This window comes from Osmerus eperlanus, chromosome 15, assembly GCF_963692335.1.
Source record: "Osmerus eperlanus chromosome 15, fOsmEpe2.1, whole genome shotgun sequence".
Taxonomy (NCBI): Eukaryota; Metazoa; Chordata; class Actinopteri; order Osmeriformes; family Osmeridae; genus Osmerus; species Osmerus eperlanus.
In genome coordinates this window covers 14,278,102-14,296,929 of record NC_085032.1, presented here as the reverse complement: position 1 = coordinate 14,296,929, position 18,828 = coordinate 14,278,102, and the positions used below count along the sequence as shown (strand labels likewise).

Sequence of the window (18,828 nt, the reverse complement as noted above, 5' to 3'; positions counted from 1 at the left end):
TGTCCAGCTGTCTGTGCGTCTGTCTGCCTGCCTGCCTCTCTCTCTGTCTGCCTCTCTTCCTCTCTGTCCAGCTGTTCCTCTGTCTGCCTCTCTTCCTCTCTGTCCAGCTGTTCCTCTGTCTGTCTCTCTTCCTCTTCTGTCCAGCTGTGTGCCTGCCTGTCTGTCTGCCTGCCTCTCTCTCTGCCTGCCTCTCTCTCTGTCTGTCTCCCCTCCTCTCTGTCCAGCTGTCTGTGTGTCTGCCTGCCTGCCTGCCTCTCTCTCTGTCTGTCTCTCCTCCTCTCTGTCCAGCTGTTTGTCTGTCTGCCTGCCTGCTCTGCCTGCCTGCCTCTCTGTCTGTCTGTCTGTCTCTCCTCCTCTCTGCCCAGCTGCCTGCCTCTGTCTCTGTCTCTGTCTCTGTCTCTGTCTCTGTCTCTGTCTCTGTCTCTGTCCTCTGTCTCTGTCTCTGTCTCTGTCTCTGTCTCTGTCTCTGTCTCTCTCTCTCTCTCTCTCTCTCTCTCTCTCTCTCTCTCTCTCTCTCTCTCTCTCTCTCTCTCTCTCTCTCTCTCTCTCTCTCTCTCTCTCTCTCTCTCTCTCTCTTCTCTCTCTCTCTCTCTCCTCCCTGTCCAGCTCTGTGTGTCTGTTCTCAGACGGTCGTGTGCCCCACCCTGGCTGGCTCCTCCGCCCCGTCTCCCTCCTCCCCTCAGTCCCCCTCTCTCTGATTACTCTTCCTCTTGGCACAGATAGCGAGTGCCCTTGTCTTGTACGAACGACCCACCCTGTGCATGACACCAAGGGCCTGGACCAAAAACACACTCTTCTCTCTCTCACACACACACACACACACACACACACACACACACTACACTCACACACCCACCCACACACACTCTCAGCCAGAAAACGCTCCCACGCCTCCCAGGAAAAGCTCTCTCTCATTGTCTCTCTCCCTCTCTTTCTCACACACACACACACACACACACACACACACACACACACAGACACACACACAATGCAACATGGACATGGTGGTGTGCACAGAAAGGTAGACACGCATGGACAAACATGGTTAGTTACCCACTAAGACACACAAAACACTGTCACACATGCATGCATTCCACAAACACATTCGAGCAGTGTGCCTGTTCACATAGACAGTGGCTGGTCATGGCTGAGCGAGGATAGAAGGAGCTTTTAATGGATGTTCTGGGGAATGGTGATGTTCTGTGTCTCTGTCAGACTCACTACACTGTCCCTCTCTAGTCCTCTCTCACAACTCAATGTTTCCAAAACAAAACCAAGAAAGGAAAGCAACACACAAGTTCAAGCTAAATTTAATGTAAAAAACAACATTATATATATATATATATATAACACTTAAACAATACAGTTTTCATACACGTTTGGCAATTATTGGCATTTATAATAAGTAAGTTAGTTGTATAAAATTATTAAATATTAGATTTATATATTACTCATAGAAAATCTGTATACAAGGAATTAATCACATTGGGAGAGACCCGTAAAATAGGGCACTGCACACACACATACACACACACTTGCATGCACACACACACACACACACACACTCACATGCACACACACATTTACACAAACACACACATTCACACACACACAAAAGCATGCACCAAAGCGCAAAACACATTGTAACAAACGAAAAAAAAACATAAATTGTGCATGTAAAAACACAAACAAACTATCTCCTACACAATAAATGTCAGTTTCAAAACGCTGAAGCGTTCTGATGGTGGTAGCTATACAGTAGTAGAACGAAGGACATAATTGTGACATACAATTACAAGACAGGACACTGAAATGGCAGAACAAGACAGGCGACATAGGACACAAAGTCTCTGGTCCTGGGATCTCCTACATGGTAGGGGTTTGGTGATCGATCAGTCTTTCGGTAGAGAACTGTAGGGTTTGGTAATCGATCAGTCTTTCGGTAGAGAACTGTAGGGTTTGGTAATCGATCAGTCTTTCGGTAGAGAACTGTAGGCATCCCATAGCGACACACAACACTTCCTCTCTTCCTACTGCCTGCCACCCAAGATGTGTAGATGAAGTTACAGTCATGGAGAATGTCAGGAGAACACAAGTCACAGCTTGAGAGCATGTTAGAACGGCAGCATGGTGTCAGGGCTGGGGACAGGGCCCAGACCAGACTCCCAGTATAGTACCACTCTAGGACACAGTAAAGAGGAAGCAGCTCCAGAATTGTGGCTAGCAGACGGACGGATGGAATTGCACTTTCCTAACGGCTCAAACGTCTGGGGGGGAGCAGGCGGGGGCCGGGGGGGGGGGGGGGGGGGAATCCGTTTACAGCAAAAAGGGGAGGGATATAAATTAATAGAATAACCATGAATGCTGATCAGATCCTCAGTGGATTTTTTCAACGTCCTCCGGCCTTCCTCCTAGGCTGCTCCTCTTCCTCACTGCTCAACAGTGGTCCGGGTCTCTGTCCTAGACCCCCCACCCCCCCAGGCTTTCACTTCCCAGAATGCACCACTTTGGGGGCCCTGGGCCAGTACTGTCACAGAGGGCTCTGGATGCCATGGTAACAGCCTCGATGAGAGTGTGGGAGGAGGGATGAAGGGGGGGAGGGGGGGCTTGAGAGGTGTAAGGTGTGGTGAAGGAAGGGGTGGATCCTTCTGATGAGGACGGGCGGGGGGCGGGGGGGGGGGGGAGAGGGTGGTTGTGGGGGGCAGAGCTGGCGAGGGCAGTGCGGGAAGAGAGGTGTGTGTGTGATGGGGTGGAAGGGTGTGGTGGGGGTGGGGGTCTCAGGAATAGATCAAGCCCTTGAGGAAGCGGACTATGCCACGTTTGAAGACAGAGGGACAATCACACTGGTGGGAAACGTCTCGCGTCGGGGAGGAAGCCAAACAACGAGAGGAAAAGCGCTCTGATTTTCGCACAGGAAACCCAGTGCGCCTCCTGCTTGGGCCAGATAAGAGCACTGCTGTTCCCAGGGCCAGACCAAGGCCCAGACCCAGACCCTGGGTCCTCTCAGCCTGGCCCGACCCAGCCCACAGTCCCTGGGCCTCCTCCAGTGCGGCGTCAGGCTCGAGGGGTGGCCAAGCTACAAAGAACAAGGGCCTGGTGAGGATCCAGCTACACAACGCATCACTCTCAGTCAGCCTAGAAATCTAGAACCAGAACAGCGCTATTCTAGAACAAGACTCTAGAACCGGAACAGCGCTATTCTAGAACAAGACTCTAGAACCGGAACAGTACATTACAGAAACCAGGGCAGTGTCATGCCAGCGGCCAGACAGAATCTGCAGGGGGCAAAGTTTGCAATGGTAAGGAGTCTATGTCTAATTATAAACACTTCAGCTGCTCATTTAGAAAAGAGGTTATAATGATATTACTAGTATTTAGTTCAGGTATTTCTCAGGTACATTTAGTCTAGATGCCCCTGCAAATTGTATCTGGTCTTAACGAAAACACAAAAGCAATCCTCAAAATAATCTTAAACATACAGTTGATAAATAAAATCCTGTCATCCCTGTCTGAATAACTGCTCTGTCTGTTAGGCCTGTACTGCAGTCGTAATCCTGCAGCTAAGAAACAAATGGGGGTTCTGTTTTTTAGAGCAATTGTAGAGAGGAGATGTGTGATGATGTCTAGTGTCAGGATGCTATGAGACTAGAACGTTTGGGTTCTATGTCAGTATGCAGGGGTCAGGGGTCATCTACTAATGATCAAAGGTCACAGGTTGTCTCACAGGGGGAATTCAACCAGGGGGCGAATGTTCCGATGCTCAAGCAGGTGGTGGTTAACCTCCTTGATGGGCTGTTACCAACACAATGGTGTGCCTGACCTCCAAGACCCACACAGTAATGTTTTTGCCAAGTGTTTTCATTTGTGTAATATGAAGGTGTGTAAGGATGCTTGTGTACCTATTGTTGGGTTAGGTCTCATTTCTCATGAGAACTTTATATAGAGTGTGTGTGTGTTGAATCAGAGGCATCAGAGGATGTAATGAGCAATCTTAATAATAAACAAGGCCCTCACTCTGCGTTCTGGGCAGGAAGTTCATTAAATCATAGCGTTTGATTTGGAAACCAACAACATGTGACCGAGAACACGGAACTCTATTTGAAGTGTTTTTTTTCCTCCAGGCTTTCATGTCTGAGTTTCACTGCCTACCGTGTCTGTGAATGTACCAGGCGCACATACACACACACACACACACACACACACACACACACACACACACACACATACAGTAGACGTGTGCACATGGACAAACACATACAAAGCAACAAAGCACACACGTGCACAAACTCACACCAAGACGTGCACATGCACATCAACATGATGGAATACGCACACACACCTAAATCCACACGCACACACACACTCCCAAAGATGAAAAGCCTCCAAAGGCATCTGTTCTGGTTGTAAAAAGGAAACTCTGTCTGAACACATGCTGAAATAGACAAAACAAATCTCTATTCACAAACAAACATACGCACACATGCACACACACACGCACACACACACACACACTAAAAAAGGACCCATTTAGCATCTAGGGTTAATGTATCCGTTCTAAATTAAGGACAGCATCAGAGTCTAAATAAACAGACAGTATAATATTGCATCAAGTCTACCACAGAGTTAGGTCTATTGTTTGGAAGTCAAAAATTGAATACATGACACATCCATTCATGTCTTTGTGTGAGTTAAGTGTGTACACATTTACCATCAGGAGGAAATGTGTGTTAGAATGTGTGTACAACTATGTGGTGTGTGTGTGTGTGTGTGTGTAGGAGAGAGACTGAGAGAGAGAGAGAGAGAGAGAGAGAGAGAGAGAGAGAGAGAGAGAGAGAGAGAGAGAGAGAGAGAAAGACTGAGATAGAGAGAGAGATAGAGATAGAGTAAAGTTAAAGTTCAGAGTGTTTCTCTATACAGAGGTACAGAGGAATATCTATACTCTCTGCATATGTATGTTTTGGGTATGACTGAATGTGTCTTTTGGACGAGTGTGTGTGTTGGCTGAGTGTGTACTTACAGGCCTTTGGAGGGGCAGGGGTACCAAAGCCACTGCACCTGTGGTGGAGGCACTGCGTGGGAGGTGCAGTGCAGGGCCTGTCGGCTTCCCCTCTGTACTGTGCCTGGGTCCTGCACCGACACGGCCTTCTCTCCTATCTGAGGACTCACTGTGAGGGGCAGGGAGAGACAGACAGAGAGAGAGTCAGATTGATCTTCCCCTACCCCCTTGTCTGATTTCAAGAGTACAAGTATGACAGAGAGAGAATTGCACCATGTAAGTAAAACGGATTATCTTATCATAGATGTAATCTATGTTCTGTGTACTTATATGTTATGTTATGCCAGGTTGCTTTGCGTTGTCTTGTCTTAATAATTTCAGTGCCCAGTCTGACCCTGTGTTGTTCTGTGCATCTGGACAATAAAAGACTTGGACTTGGACTCGGATGGCTGATTACCGTTGACGACCAGAGAGAGTGTGAGGTTCTGGTACAGCCCGTGTTCCTGGATGCCCACTAGCATGGTGTACTTCCCAGCATCCTCCTCTGCCACGTCCCGGATCACCAGGGAGCTCCCGTCCACATGGTAACGGGAACAGCGCTCAGCCGCCGCCATGCCGTCCTTCAGCCTGACCAGGGAAACACACACGGAGAGAACACTGAAGGAACCGGCCGCAGTGACATCACAGCAGATGTTAGGAGCCCAGTGTGGAACCCCAGGAGAACACAGGGTTCCCCTGCTGGATGTGGTGGGCTCTTACCAGATGACCTCAGGGCCAGGGAAGGCTCGCAGCTTGGGAGACAGGCGGTAGGACTTCTGACCTGCGTGAGTTTCCAGGACGACCCCATGTCTGGGCTTCAGACGGATAAACGGACGGTCTGGGACGAAAGAGAGGGAGGAGGACACACACACACACAGAGGAACTGTCACTTTGCAGGTCTGTGCATGAGTCATCAAAAAAGAGGTCATGACCCAACAGAAACAGCACTGAGGTGGTGTGTCGGTCCGCGAGGAGCTCACCGTAGACGGTGACTGACACGTTGGCCTGCCTGCTCTGAGGCCCGCTGGTCACATGACAGGTGTAGAGGCCCCTGTCTGAGCGCTGCAGTCTGGGGATGGACAGGACGCTGTAGAACAACGTGTGGCTCCTCCTCTTCTCTATCCTCCTGGTGATGGAGGCTGAGTCGTTGGCCTGGAGGGGAGGGGAGGGAGGCAAACATGGAGGTAGAGAGAGGAACGAAGAGGCCAGAAGGAAGAATGAGCCGACAGGAAGACTACGATTTTAAGGGTACATACTTAAGGCCGAGACGGTATTTCCTGTCTTTTGAGACAGATGGTAAACATATAGTTTGCTGTCACGGCACACTTGTTTCACAGATACTGGGCTCACGTCGGCAACAAACAGGAGGTGGAGCCCGGAGGTCCAGCAGACTGACCTGTGCAGGGTAGCTCCAGATGATGGACACTCTGGAGTTAAGCTCAGCAGTCACTGTGCAGTTGAGTGACAGAGTCTCTCCCTGCAGGGCCTGCACTGGCCCACTGGCGTTCAGGTACACCGCTGTGATCTTGTTGACTGGAGGAGGAAAGAGAAAGAGAGGGAAAGAGAAAGAGAGGGAAAGAGAAAGAGAGGGAAAGAGAAAGAGAGGGAAAGAGAAAGAGAGGGAAAGAAAGGTAGGGAAAGAGAAAGAGAGGGAAAGAGAAAGAGGGAAAGAGAAAGAGAGGGAAAGAGAGAGGGAAAGAGGGAAAGAGAAAGAGAGGGAAAGAGAAAGAGGGAAAGAGAAAGAGAGGAGAGGGTCACATACGTTGTTGAGAAATCAAATCAGATCAAATCTTGAATCAGTAGACTATATTTGCATGAATGCACATTGCCGTTTCTTTTTATCGTTTTTAAACAATCGCCTTAATTTGTGTTTTTGGTATTGTGCCTGTCGATGTGGCTGTAAGGGTGGAATTTCCCCCCAAGGGATCAAATAAAGTACTCCTTTCCTTGACTCGACTTGCTAGTCTAAGATTAGAAGATGATACGGTTGATAGGTTGATTTTGATTGAAGAATTACTGACTCATGCATGCGGTGTTGACCTCCCTTGGCCTTTGTGAATGTGTGTGTTCCCTCTCTGTGTGTGTGTTCCCTCTCTGTGTGTGTGTTCCCTCTCTGTGTGTGTGTTCCCTCTCTGTGTGTGTGTTCCCTCTCTGTGTGTGTGTTCCCTCTCTGTGTGTGTGTTCCCTCTCTGTGTTTGCGCCCCTGACAACGGCTCACCTAATCTGATGGCCAGGTACTTAGAGGTGTGTTTGACTCCGTCTACGGTGGCCTGGCAGGAGAAAAGACCGACGAAGATGAAGGAGGGCCGTCGTACGACGAAGCCCTGCCTGCTGTTCCACACGATGTTCCTGTGGTCAGGAACCAGCGGCTGGTCTGGGTACTGGAGGGACAAACACAAAACATCATGTCATCAAATTTAACCACACCCTAATCCAACCCTAATCCCACAACATTACAATCTGGATTAACACACGCGGACGTGAAAATGAGTGGGATACCCAGCCCCCCCCCATCTACACACACAACATTGACCTGTCGTTACAACACCCATATTGAATGAACAAACAAACAACACATACAGCAGAAATATATATGTCTTACATGTATATTTTATTTAAATTCTAAGTATTGCTAGTCTATGTACCTTTAGTATAGTTAGATCTCATATTTAAATTTTTAAGATTCCTATATGTTTAATGTATGCACCTTATTGCCAAAGCAAATTCCTTATCTGTGCAAACTTTCATGGCGATTAAAACCCTTTCTGATTCTGATTCTGATTCTGGCAGTTCAATCCACCACAGGCCGTGGAAAATGAACAAACGACTGTAAACACAGGCAAAGGGATTGACTCACAAACCCCAACTAACTGATTAATATCGCAAACCACAGAAGCATGTGGTTGATCTGTTGCAAGTTACCACGCCATTCCTCAATATCAGGAAGCAAGGAAAGGCCACCTAAAATGTGAGCACTAGCTCTGAACGGTGCCCGAACATGCAGAAACAGAGGCTTGTGTAACTCTGTTTTCTTGGAGGCTGAGTCAAGGAAATGTTTACTAGAGTTTCTGTGACAGAGTGGAAACCTTCCACCCTCTCTCAGGGGAACAGGTGGACCCCCCTAGAACACACACATACACACACACACACACATACACACACACACACACACAAAGCCTGAAACCTTGGTGTGAGCTGCCTGATGGCCCCCCTCCCAGAGCAAGGGTGCAAGCTGACCCTTTCAGACGCCAGCCAGCTTCCTTTCATCCTCTGTCTTATAACATAGTAACACCCCCCCTGCGCCCCTGCCCCCCCCACACCTTCCCCTCTGCAGCTCCTTGAAGACCTCTGTGAATGCCCTTGGGCCCCTACAGCCTCTCAGGGCCTGGAGCTAAATGCTGGGAGCTGGAGGATGGGGGTATGGAGGGGGGAGGGGGCACAGAGAGAACTCAGGATGTGGGAAACGTGACTCCAGTCCATCTCCTCACATCCTGTTACTACAGGATATAGACACTCGGACTGGACCCCCAGGTCACATACTCCTTCCCTTGCCCCCCCCCCCTCCCCCTCCCCCTCCCTGGAATCCTCCGGTCACTTTCACGGCTGAAGCGCGAGAACTGCGGTCCCCCATGGGTATTGTTCCCAGTGAGAAGGGCCCAGATTAAAGATTGAGGTAAAGTGCAAAATCCTTCCAGGAAAAAAACACTTGACCGAGTGTGGAGTGAGAAGAGGCCAGCGAAGCACCGAAGGACAGAAGAGATGCATGGAGGGAAAACAGGGGAGGGCAGGAGGAGGGAGGGCAGGAGGAGGGATATTAGGATAGGGGCTATTTTTAGACAAATCACCTTTGTGGCTCCAGACATGTGTGGAGATGGAAGTAAGATGTAAACACAGAGAGCCAACGGTAACGGTGTGTGTTTCTGTGTGTGTGTTTGTGTGTGTGTGTGTGTTTGTTCTGTGTGCTGTCCTAGGGGTCAGATCGGTGGCACTTCCTGGAGCGTGAGCCAGGGCGAGCTGATGAGAGTCCAGGGGTCCGGCTCGTTTCCCGAAACCCTCCAATCGGATCTGAGCTCCTCCGGTAAATCCTATCATGTGGTCTCTGGACTGAGCTGTAATCTAGTGGGGAAAGTGGGGAGGTCTCTCCAGGGGGGGTGAAGGCAGTGCCAACAGGATGAAGGAAACCGCGGGCGCCGCTCACTCGGAACATGGCGCAAAAGCAAAGGTCACATCTGAAACACTGTGTCCTTCCCTGGCACACTCATGCACGCACACACACGGTACTGCACACTAAATACACAAACACACACACACACACACACTACCACTGCACACACACAGGCCAGCAATGATTTTCTTACTTCTACACCGCAATGCACTTCCATAGAGCCTCCGCTCTGTCACTCACCACCGGAGCAGCAGAATCATCCGCCCCTTTCACACATATCCGCAGACTGACACGAACCAACGCACACACACACTCCAAGGGAAAAGGCTGCCATGATAACAATGTGCTGAATGATGGGCAGCAACAATAGCACTTGGCTTGGCTGGGTTCTGACATGAGTGCTGATGGACACTCTAAGAAAAGTCATAACTGTTTTTTCTGGCAGGTGGAAGAGGAAAGAGGAAATAAAAAATAAAAATAAAAGATGGAATCAAAACAGAAAAGTGTCTTGTTGCCCGGCCGTGAGAGGTTTTCACTGATTGGCTACCACAAGATGAGGAGACTCACCTTGACCAATGAGACAGAAGCGTTGGGGTTGGTGACCCTGCAGGGGAAGACCAGTGGCTCTCTCTCCTTGATGTACACCACATCAGGGCTCCTTAGTTGTAGCTCTACAAATGGCTGCCGGCTGTCTGAAACCCAAACAACGCTGTCAGGGGGACATAGGTTGGAACACTCAGTGTTACAACACACACACAGAAACACCCTGTTTACAGTAGAAACGCATGATACAATGATCTAAGCGCACTAAAACAGCAAGGGCAGTAAATAATAAACAGACACACACTCCTGCAGAAGCCTTCACACACACGTTTACTATTTGCCCGTGCAGTAATTTACACAGTGTGGGATCAACTGTAAACACACACACACACACACAGATTGTTTGGAGGCAATGAAACAACATTTCTCTGTAGTCCACCCGTTCTCTAATATCTGTGCAAGCTATTGAAATGCAAGGGTGTCACTCCCCTCATTGTTTGTTACTGTAGGAAAGCAAATCTCTGAACATTTTAACAAAAGTACCCCAAGGACTGCCGGACCACTGGGTCTCTTGTGTTCTGCTTTGATTCCATTTAAAGACTGAGATGGGCAGGGACGGTTGGAGGTGAGTGAGGAGGAGGTTGAGGTGAGGAAGGAGGAGGTAAGGAAGGAGGAGGAGGAGGGGAGGAAGGAGGAGGAGGTGAGGAAGGAGATGGAGGAGAAGGAGGAGAGGGAGGAGGAGAGGGAGGAGAGGGAGGAGGAGAAGGAGGAGGAGAAGGAAGAGGAGGTGAGGAAGGAGGAGGTGAGGAAGGAGAAGGAGGAGGAGGAGGAGGAGGAGGAGGAGGAGGAGGAGTAAGTAAGTAAGTAAGTAAGACTTTATTTATATAGCACTTTTCATACAAGAATTGCAGCTCAAAGTGCTTGGAGGAGGAGGAGATGGAGGAGGAGAAGGAGGAGGAGGAGGAGGAGAAGGAGCCCCCAGCCCTCCCCCCAGCCCCCAGCCCTCCCCCCAGCCCCCAGCCCCTCCTGGCCCTAGGCCCAGCTTCGTGTTCAGCCTCCCCAACGGCCTACTCAGGGCCAGGGAGGAGCAGGGAGCGGGTAGACACGGACCTGGATGCCCCTGAGCTGCCAGTCTTCACTCTCACGCCCCAACCTCTCTCTCATTCACACACACATACACTTCCTCACCATCACCTTGTACAGCAAGTGTTACCATGACATCCCCCTTGCCTGGAGGTAGCGACCCAGCCCACCCCACCCCCACCCTCACCTCCTCCCCCAGCACAGGATGCTGCAAGCAGGGCTGAGGAGACCAGATAAGCCTGATGCCCTGGGAAACTCTGCCCAGGCCTGAGCCTTTCAACAGCTGGGCTATTCCTGTCCCCGAGGTAGCACGTAAACGAAAGTAAAAAGGGTTTATATATAGCAGGGGAGGCTAGAAGGAGAGGGGAGATAGACTAGGCGGAGTGTGGGGGGGATTCTGTGTGCCTTCATTTAGAAGGATGTGTTGTTGGGACAAACAGTTTTTAGATATAATTGGCTCTCTGGCATTGGTCTGTATTTAGCACCAACCGCATCCTGTTTAACATGAGGATATAAACAATATGAGCGAGAGAGAGAGAGAGAGAGAGAGAGAGAGAGAGAGAGTGAGAGGGAGAGGGAAAGAGAGAGGAAAAACTAAGGAAGTTGAATGGGAAGAAAGAGTGGGTGAGATGAAAAAAGTTGGTTAGTGCGGGAAATAACGTTGCTTCACATTGAAACCAGAATTTTCTGGCAATTAGTCACGAATCTCTTCCCGTTTGTGTAACGGGATTTACCAGTAGCTACATCAAACGTAACAGTCCTGGCCTGTGACCGGTGCCCTACCTGCTGTGTCTTACCTGTGACATACACGTAGACAGGACTCTGTCGCTGGGGCCGGTGGCGGTACCGGCAACGGAAGGAGCCGGTGTGTTGGGCCCGGGCAGGTGTGAGGGTCAGGAGGCTGCAGAACTGCTGCCTTCTCTTCCCACAGCGGGACTCCACCACCTTCACGCTCTCCTGGTCTTTGGCCACGCCCACGGGGAACGCCCACGACAGCTCCCAGCGCCCTCTGATTGGCCACAAGAGAGGAAGCGTTCAGAATCAGAATCAGAATTCGGTTTATTCGCCATGTATGTTATACAAACACAGAATTTACTGTGGCAGGGAGGTGCAAACACTAAACATATACAAATCTTAAATTAAGTAAAGGTACAGAAGTTTAACTATTCCTAAGAACTAGACAATCTAAGAATAGAACTAGACAATCTAAGAATCTTCAACATGCTGGACAGGACCTGTCTGTGGGAGCCTTGAGGGTCAGGTTAGCCCAGACACTCCCTGGAGGGTGGCTGCTTCATACGTACTGTGAGCTTACCTGTGAAGCTTAAACATCTCAATGATGCACACCTCCTCATTCTTCATCTCAACACTGCTCTGTCTGGTAGGACACTGAGTGAATCTGTCCTGATTGAACCTTTTCCTTATTGTTTACCTCACAACACACTCCTCCTAAACATCATAAGCTACATGATCTAACTCCTCCAACACCTCAAACATGTCCTGTCTTCCTGTCCTTCACATAGTTCACATCACTGTCACGATCAAGGACTGTTGCGACCTTTGACCCCTAACAGCCTCACCTGCAGTTGAGCGTCAACGTCTGATTGGCTTCCAGGACGAGCTGCTGATCCTTCACGTCCAGAGCCGGAACGCTGAACTTCCCCTTCTGCTCCTTAGGCTCCTTACCTGCGAGAGAGGGGAGACACGGGAGACATTAGAGAGAGCTGCAGCTACATCAACCAAATAACCTGTCTTCACCGATGCTCAGACAGAGAGAGAGAGAGGGAGAGAGAGAGAGAGAGAGAGAGAGAGAGAGAGAGAGAGAGAGAGAGGGAGGGAGAAAGAGAGAGAGAGAGAGAGAGAGAGAGAGAGAGAGAGAGAGAGAGAGAGAGAGAGAGAGAGAGAGAGAGAGAGAGAGAGAGAGAGAGAGAGAGAGAGAGAGAGAGAGAGGGAGAGAGAGAGAGAGAGAGAGAGAGAGAGAGAGAGAGAGAGAGAGAGAGAGAGAGAGAGAGAGAGAGAGAGAGAGAGAGAGAGAGAGAGAGAGAAAGAGAGAAAGAGAGAAAGAGAGAAAGAGAGAAAGAGTAAGAGAGAGGAAAAACTAAGGAAGTTGAATGGAAAGAAAGAGTGGGTGAGATGAAAAAAGTAGGTTCATGAGTGCATTATGAGGTTTGGGCAGGGCCTGTCCTTCCTATAGGCGACACAGGCAGCCGCTTAGGGCAGCATGAAGAGGGGGCGACAATTTCCCAAGTGCATCCATTAATTAACCCGCCCGCACTACCAACAGGGGGCGCCAACCGCGCCAAGTCATGTGTCCGTGTTGTGGTTGCGCTCCCAGGGGGGCGGGGGGGGGTGCTTTTGATAAATCTTCCCTAGGGCGCCAAATGTGCTAGGACCGCCACTGGGTTTGGGATCTGCTTTGTGACAAGAGACTGTCTAGAAACCATGCAGCGGTGTCAGCTGCTGTCTCTTTGGGAAGTGTTTTATAGTGTTAATGAAGATGAAACCACACATTTTAGTGGATGGATTATAGTCATGAGTGGATGGATTATAGTCATGAGTAGAGGACTGAGTAGAGGACTGAGTCCCACCCAGAAATAACAACTAAATGCTCAAAATACTTGAGCTCAACAGTCCAGAATATCAGTCAGTACGTGACAGGACTGTCACATGACCTTCTGACCCAAACACAAAACAATTTACCAAACATAAACGTGAACAATGCCACGGACCACAACACGAGTGTTCATCACATCTCTCCGTCACGTCCCCTCGCTGTCCTGGCCCGGTCACCAGAAACCCCGGTCACCTCCGGGTTCCCAGGCCGGTAGGGGCTCTTGAGGATCGTCGTGGAAATGCGTAAGCAATGTCACTCTTGTTTATCAAATAAAAGCAACTCACCCCATAGCTGAGGTTTATTAATGAGAGATAAAGTGTTCAGTCCACCCTTCCTTCCTCTCATCTAGAGGGAAACACATTATTCACAAGTGCCGTCTTTGAATCCGGTAACTCCTCGAACACGGACAATACACATCTGGTAACAGTCTGGTTCACCCGCACACTGGACTGGACCAGTGTCTTTTCATTTGTGATTGGTGGGCTCGTTCAAGCCCTTAGGACTGTGTGAATCTTCCTGTCATTTTATGAACACAACCCCTTTATTACTGTTCTCTGGTATCATTGTTCCCAGTGGATGTGCTATTCAACAGCCCTCGGTTGACTCAGTCTGGTAGCGTTTCCTTCTCGGTTTCCTCAGTTTTCCCCCCAACGTGTGAGAGTGAGAGACACAGTCCATTTGGCAGGGTACATAGTTTAAAGAAGGAAGGAAAGTCAAGAGTCTCTTTCAGCATTGCCCCCGGGGGCATTTCAACAATCTGCAAAGTGGCTACAAGGTCCATTTCCATGTCACTTTATACATCAACGGGGAGGCCAAAACCACAGTGTCAATTCATCCATCTGAAGGACAGGTTGCAGTTCAAGAGCACGACTGTTTTACAACAGAACATAAACAACTCTAGATTACAAGTCTCCCAGTGCTTACTGAGGAGGTCAGAGACCGTCATATCCATGACGACCAGAGAAAAGGCGTCGGCTCTCACAGCGAATGCCAACATTTAAACTTCAATACTTCACATTTAGAGTATGCCTAATGTCACAGGAGTAATTTCGCAATGATGATTGGTTTAGCCTACTGAGGAAGGTCAGCTCTAGACTTATCTATTGTGAAACAGTAAAAATATCTAAAATACCATGATAATAGAGGAACTTCATATTTCAGTGTTACTGTCACTGATAATAGCCTCGATGTTTTTGTCGTACACTTTACCAATACCAATAATGACATTTAAATGTAGTTGTTCAAGGTCTACCAAAAAGGTTTAATATTAATAAAAACAGTTTCTAACTCTCAGATGAAACGCCAGTGCATCTATCTGTGTTTAAGGAAAGACATAGGCCTACCCACAAAATCATTAACAAATCTATACAACAAAGAGGTCTCGTACGGGTGTTAATTTTCACTATATCCCTGTATTTTTAACAACAAAACTTTCTAAAACAATTTAACGGGTGCCATGTGAAAAATGAGCTCCTGTGCGTTGAATAACAAGTTGTTGACCAACAACTAACACCTATGAGACGGTGCCCTGCTCCCCGTTTTCCTCTCTGTGCGTCTGTTTTAGCTATAAGCGCTGATTAGCGCCAGTTCCTGCGTTCTAGAAAGTTTCCTTGTGGCGGTCATGACCCCGCAGTCATTTATATTAGAACTTCCATTTCACAAAATCATCAGCATCAGGAAATAACGCCCTGTGTGTGTACCGATTCAACAGGGGCCAAGCGCGCACAGGGAGTGAGGCCGCTGCCAAGCCGGGCCATAGAGGTCTGTGTTATCCAAACAACTGCACTATCCCGCAGGACATGGCTTATCTGGCGTAGCAACACTTCACAGTAACGGGACGCACAAGTTTTACAACCCGTGCCACACGACTACACTCACCTCTCGAGGGATGAATGATAAATAAATGAGCCAGGCGGTCCAATGGAACGCGCCAAGTACGCTTGGCCCGTGGCGGCGAGGCCCATCATGTTCAAGATAGGAAAACCTTACCGGCCGTTTAAAGTCAATATCTATTTCTGAATCTATGGACCTGATTCGTTCATTTAAACATGCATGAATCTCTCCATTACAAAGTTAAGCATTAAACAATCTACAAAATATTTGAGAAAGGAACCCACATCCCTTGGAAACTCCTTTGCATGTATCATGGTGTTCATATAAATGCATTACATTTGATATCATATTTCAACTAGATGTAAACATGTTTCCACATGTATACACATGATACAAGAGGGATAGATTTAGCAAGGTTTGAACCATCAGCCAGCAGATCCATGACTCACCCTTTCCAAGCGCACCGCTCGACAATCCACATAATATAAAGAGCAAAAAACAAGTCATGATGACTGTGGGTCCCCTTGAGCGCGGATCAAGTACTGGAGATGAGAAGTGACAAAGTAAAAATGTGGTGTTTTTATTTAATCCTGTTTCTCCAGAGTGGGCTATTGACACCTTATAAGAGCGCACTCCTCGCTGCCTCAAACCATTGGTGACAATGAATGGAGACGGCTTCCTGAGGATAACTGTGAAGGATCACGCTACAGGACACCACGCTTCAACTCCAGTGTAACTTTTCCTATTGTACTAATGGGCACAGATTTATACAGTTTCCCACAGCCACCGGATAACGGGCTTCCCGTGACGTCTATCGACACACCCATTCAAAGCGTACTGGCCCGAGTTCCACCCGTGCGCATTCTTACACAGTCACTGAGACCTGATAAAATCGTATTTGGAGTCTCTTTCTCACCCACTATCAAGAGATTACACCCAGAGTAATTTATGTCACTGCTGTGACAGTAGAGGCACGTACCTCACTGGCCCCGGGTGGATACGAGATAAGTGGCACGTAGGCGACGGTGTGCATGGTAAAAGGAAACGCCTGGAGAGTCTGATTGGACCCAGTCGTTTTTTAGGGACTAGTATTGAGTTTAATACCTTTAATAACAGTGTAGAGAGACACCGCTTGGATTAAAACGACAATATAGGCGATGTCATATGTATGAATCTGAAGAACAGAACTTTTAATTATTCTCTGCGCATCTGAATTGGTTCATTATCATTCGATAGTCAATTTGTTCTTTTCGTGAAACAGGATGAGTTTCCTTCAAGACTTGCTATCAACATCATGTTTTAACTAGGAGATGTTGCAACAGTGCCACCACGATACACCCACTGCTTTTAAGAATACAATACATTTTCAATCACACTAGTAAGACAACACACTTGACCAAGTCACACCAGTCACACTAAAACGTAACAAACACAGGCACAAATAATAGTAATACCATTCTTAACAATCTGTTTAATATTCACTGAACTCCTCCAATAGTCTAAATAAAATGGTATACAGTGGACAGCCCCTCTTGGCATTTACATCTTAAAGGTAGAATATATCTTTGATGAAGGATAAAGTGTCACCAAAACCTGGTTGAAGTAATGTAACAATAGCCACACAGTTACTAGTTGCAATGTGGGGCAACATTGGCCATCAGTCCTACCAAGCCAAGCTGTTTATGAAAGTACAGCTCAGCCAATCCACACGTCACAGTCCACAGTTAGAGTGGACATTTGAACAGTAAAGTAAATCAGAAATAATATAAAATAATTTCCCCAAACACCTGGATCATTCATCACTCTCAAAAGAACAAGACAAACAGTGACTAAATATAATCTGGCCTATGACTTGTGAACTCATGATATACAGTACAAATATATATACATACAGTACATAATCTTACAATGACACGTCTTCATCACACACATGTAGATAAGCACAGCTAGATAGCCCTAGGGAGATTACCTAATCCAGGTAAAATGAGAGGAATGTCTGGATTTCTGTTGGTCAATGGAGAGAGTATTCACTAACAGACATCATGCTCACTGACAGTATTCAGCTGGGAGGGGCAGGAACAGGGGAGGAGAGTGGAGACTGGAGAGGGAGTGTGGGATAAAAGGGGCAATAACGAGACTAGAAAGTGGATGGATCTGGAAACGAATCAGTGACATGTTTTGAATTACTTAAAATCATATACAAAAATTCAAGGTTCAGAAATTCAAACAGTAATATTCAGATCCCCCCCCAAAAAAAAGAAGCTTCAGAAATTGTAATAAAACAAAATTCAATATGCTTTAATTCGAATCGTGACATTCAAATGCTCCAATTTTTTCGCCTCAAAGTTTTTCACCTCAAATTCTTTTAGCCTTGAATTCCTTTAGCCCCAAATTCCTTTCGCTATAAATTTTTATGCCTCTAAGTTTTTTTTTTGGGGGGGGGGGGTGCGTTGGGGGATCTGAATTTTACAACCTGAATGTCCGAACCATGAATTTTTGGATCCGATTTTTTATTTACATAGAAATAAATTAATATTTCAATTTTAAAGAGGCTAATTCAAAACCAACAAATTCGGTGGTGTTTAAATTTCAATGTTAGGAATTACGTAAATGCCTTTTAAAATTCAAAACATTATGTCACTGATTTGATTCCATAGATGGAGCCAGAGAGAGACAGGCGATAGAAGAGAACAGGGAAAGACCGCAAGGGTGTGTGCTGTCAGTGACAAGGAGCAACTGGGTATGGCTCTGGGGAAGGAGGGCGGGGGGGGTGTGTGTGTGTGTGGTCTCCCCCTCATCCTCTCAGGAGAGTCTGACGCCATGGTGACCAAAACCCCACAGAGAGAGGAACTCTGACAGTCACATGTTGATATCATCCATTTCCAGACTTCCGTCTGGTCTGCGTGTCTGTCTGTCTGTGTGTCTGTCTGTCTGTCAGACCTGTCCTTTGGTCTGCGTGTCTGTCTGTCTGTGTGTCTGTCTGTCTGCCTGTCTGTCAGACCTGTCCTTTGGTCTGCGTGTCTGCCTGTCTGTCTGTCTGTCTGTCTGCCTGTCTGTCAGACCTGTCCGTCTGGTCTGCGTGTCTGTCTGTCTGTGTGTCTGTCTGTGTGTCTGTCTGTCTGCCTGTCTGTCAGACCTGTCCTTTGGTCTGCGTGTCTGTCTGTCTGTCTGTGTGTCTGTCTGTCTGCCTGTCTGTCTGCCTGTCTGTCAGACCTGTCCGTCTGGTCTGCGTGTCTGTCTGTCTGTGTGTCTGTCTGTGTGTCTGTCTGTCTGCCTGTCTGTCTGCCTGTCTGTCAGACCTGTCCGTCTGGTCTGCGTGTCTGTCTGTCTGTGTGTCTGTCTGCCTGTCTGTCAGACCTGTCCTTTGGTCTGCGTGTCTGTCTGTCTGCCTGTGTGTCTGTCTGCCTGTCTGTCTGTCTGTCTGTCTGTCTGCCTGTCAGACCTGTCCTTTGGTCTGCGTGTCTGTCTGTCTGTCTGTCTGTCTGCCTGTGTGTCTGTCTGTGTGTCTGTCTGTCTGCCTGTCTGTCAGACCTGTCCTTTGGTCTGCGTGTCTGT

The 18,828-nt window shown here is 48.0% G+C and overlaps 1 protein-coding gene across 2 annotated transcripts; it reads right to left on the bottom strand.

Annotated features, from left to right (window-relative positions):
• Positions 1-1,294: 1,294 nt before the first annotated feature.
• flt1 (fms related receptor tyrosine kinase 1) lies at positions 1,295-16,036 on the bottom strand. 2 transcript variants are annotated; one of them, XM_062480398.1, is made up of 11 exons: positions 15,723-16,035; positions 12,407-12,512; positions 11,624-11,835; positions 9,768-9,892; positions 7,254-7,416; positions 6,432-6,568; positions 6,016-6,187; positions 5,756-5,873; positions 5,454-5,623; positions 5,018-5,165; positions 1,295-3,076 (listed from the first exon to the last, which is right to left on the bottom strand). In XM_062480398.1, the coding sequence occupies exons 1-11, from the start codon at positions 15,778-15,780 to the stop codon at positions 3,055-3,057; spliced, it is 1,431 nt and encodes a 476-aa protein (XP_062336382.1). In that variant the 5' UTR covers positions 15,781-16,035; the 3' UTR covers positions 1,295-3,054. The 2 variants fall into 2 exon arrangements, with proteins under 2 accessions (XP_062336382.1, XP_062336383.1); XM_062480399.1 differs by lacking the exon at positions 1,295-3,076 and having other exon boundaries at positions 5,014-5,165; positions 15,723-16,036.
• Positions 16,037-18,828: the final 2,792 nt, after the last annotated feature.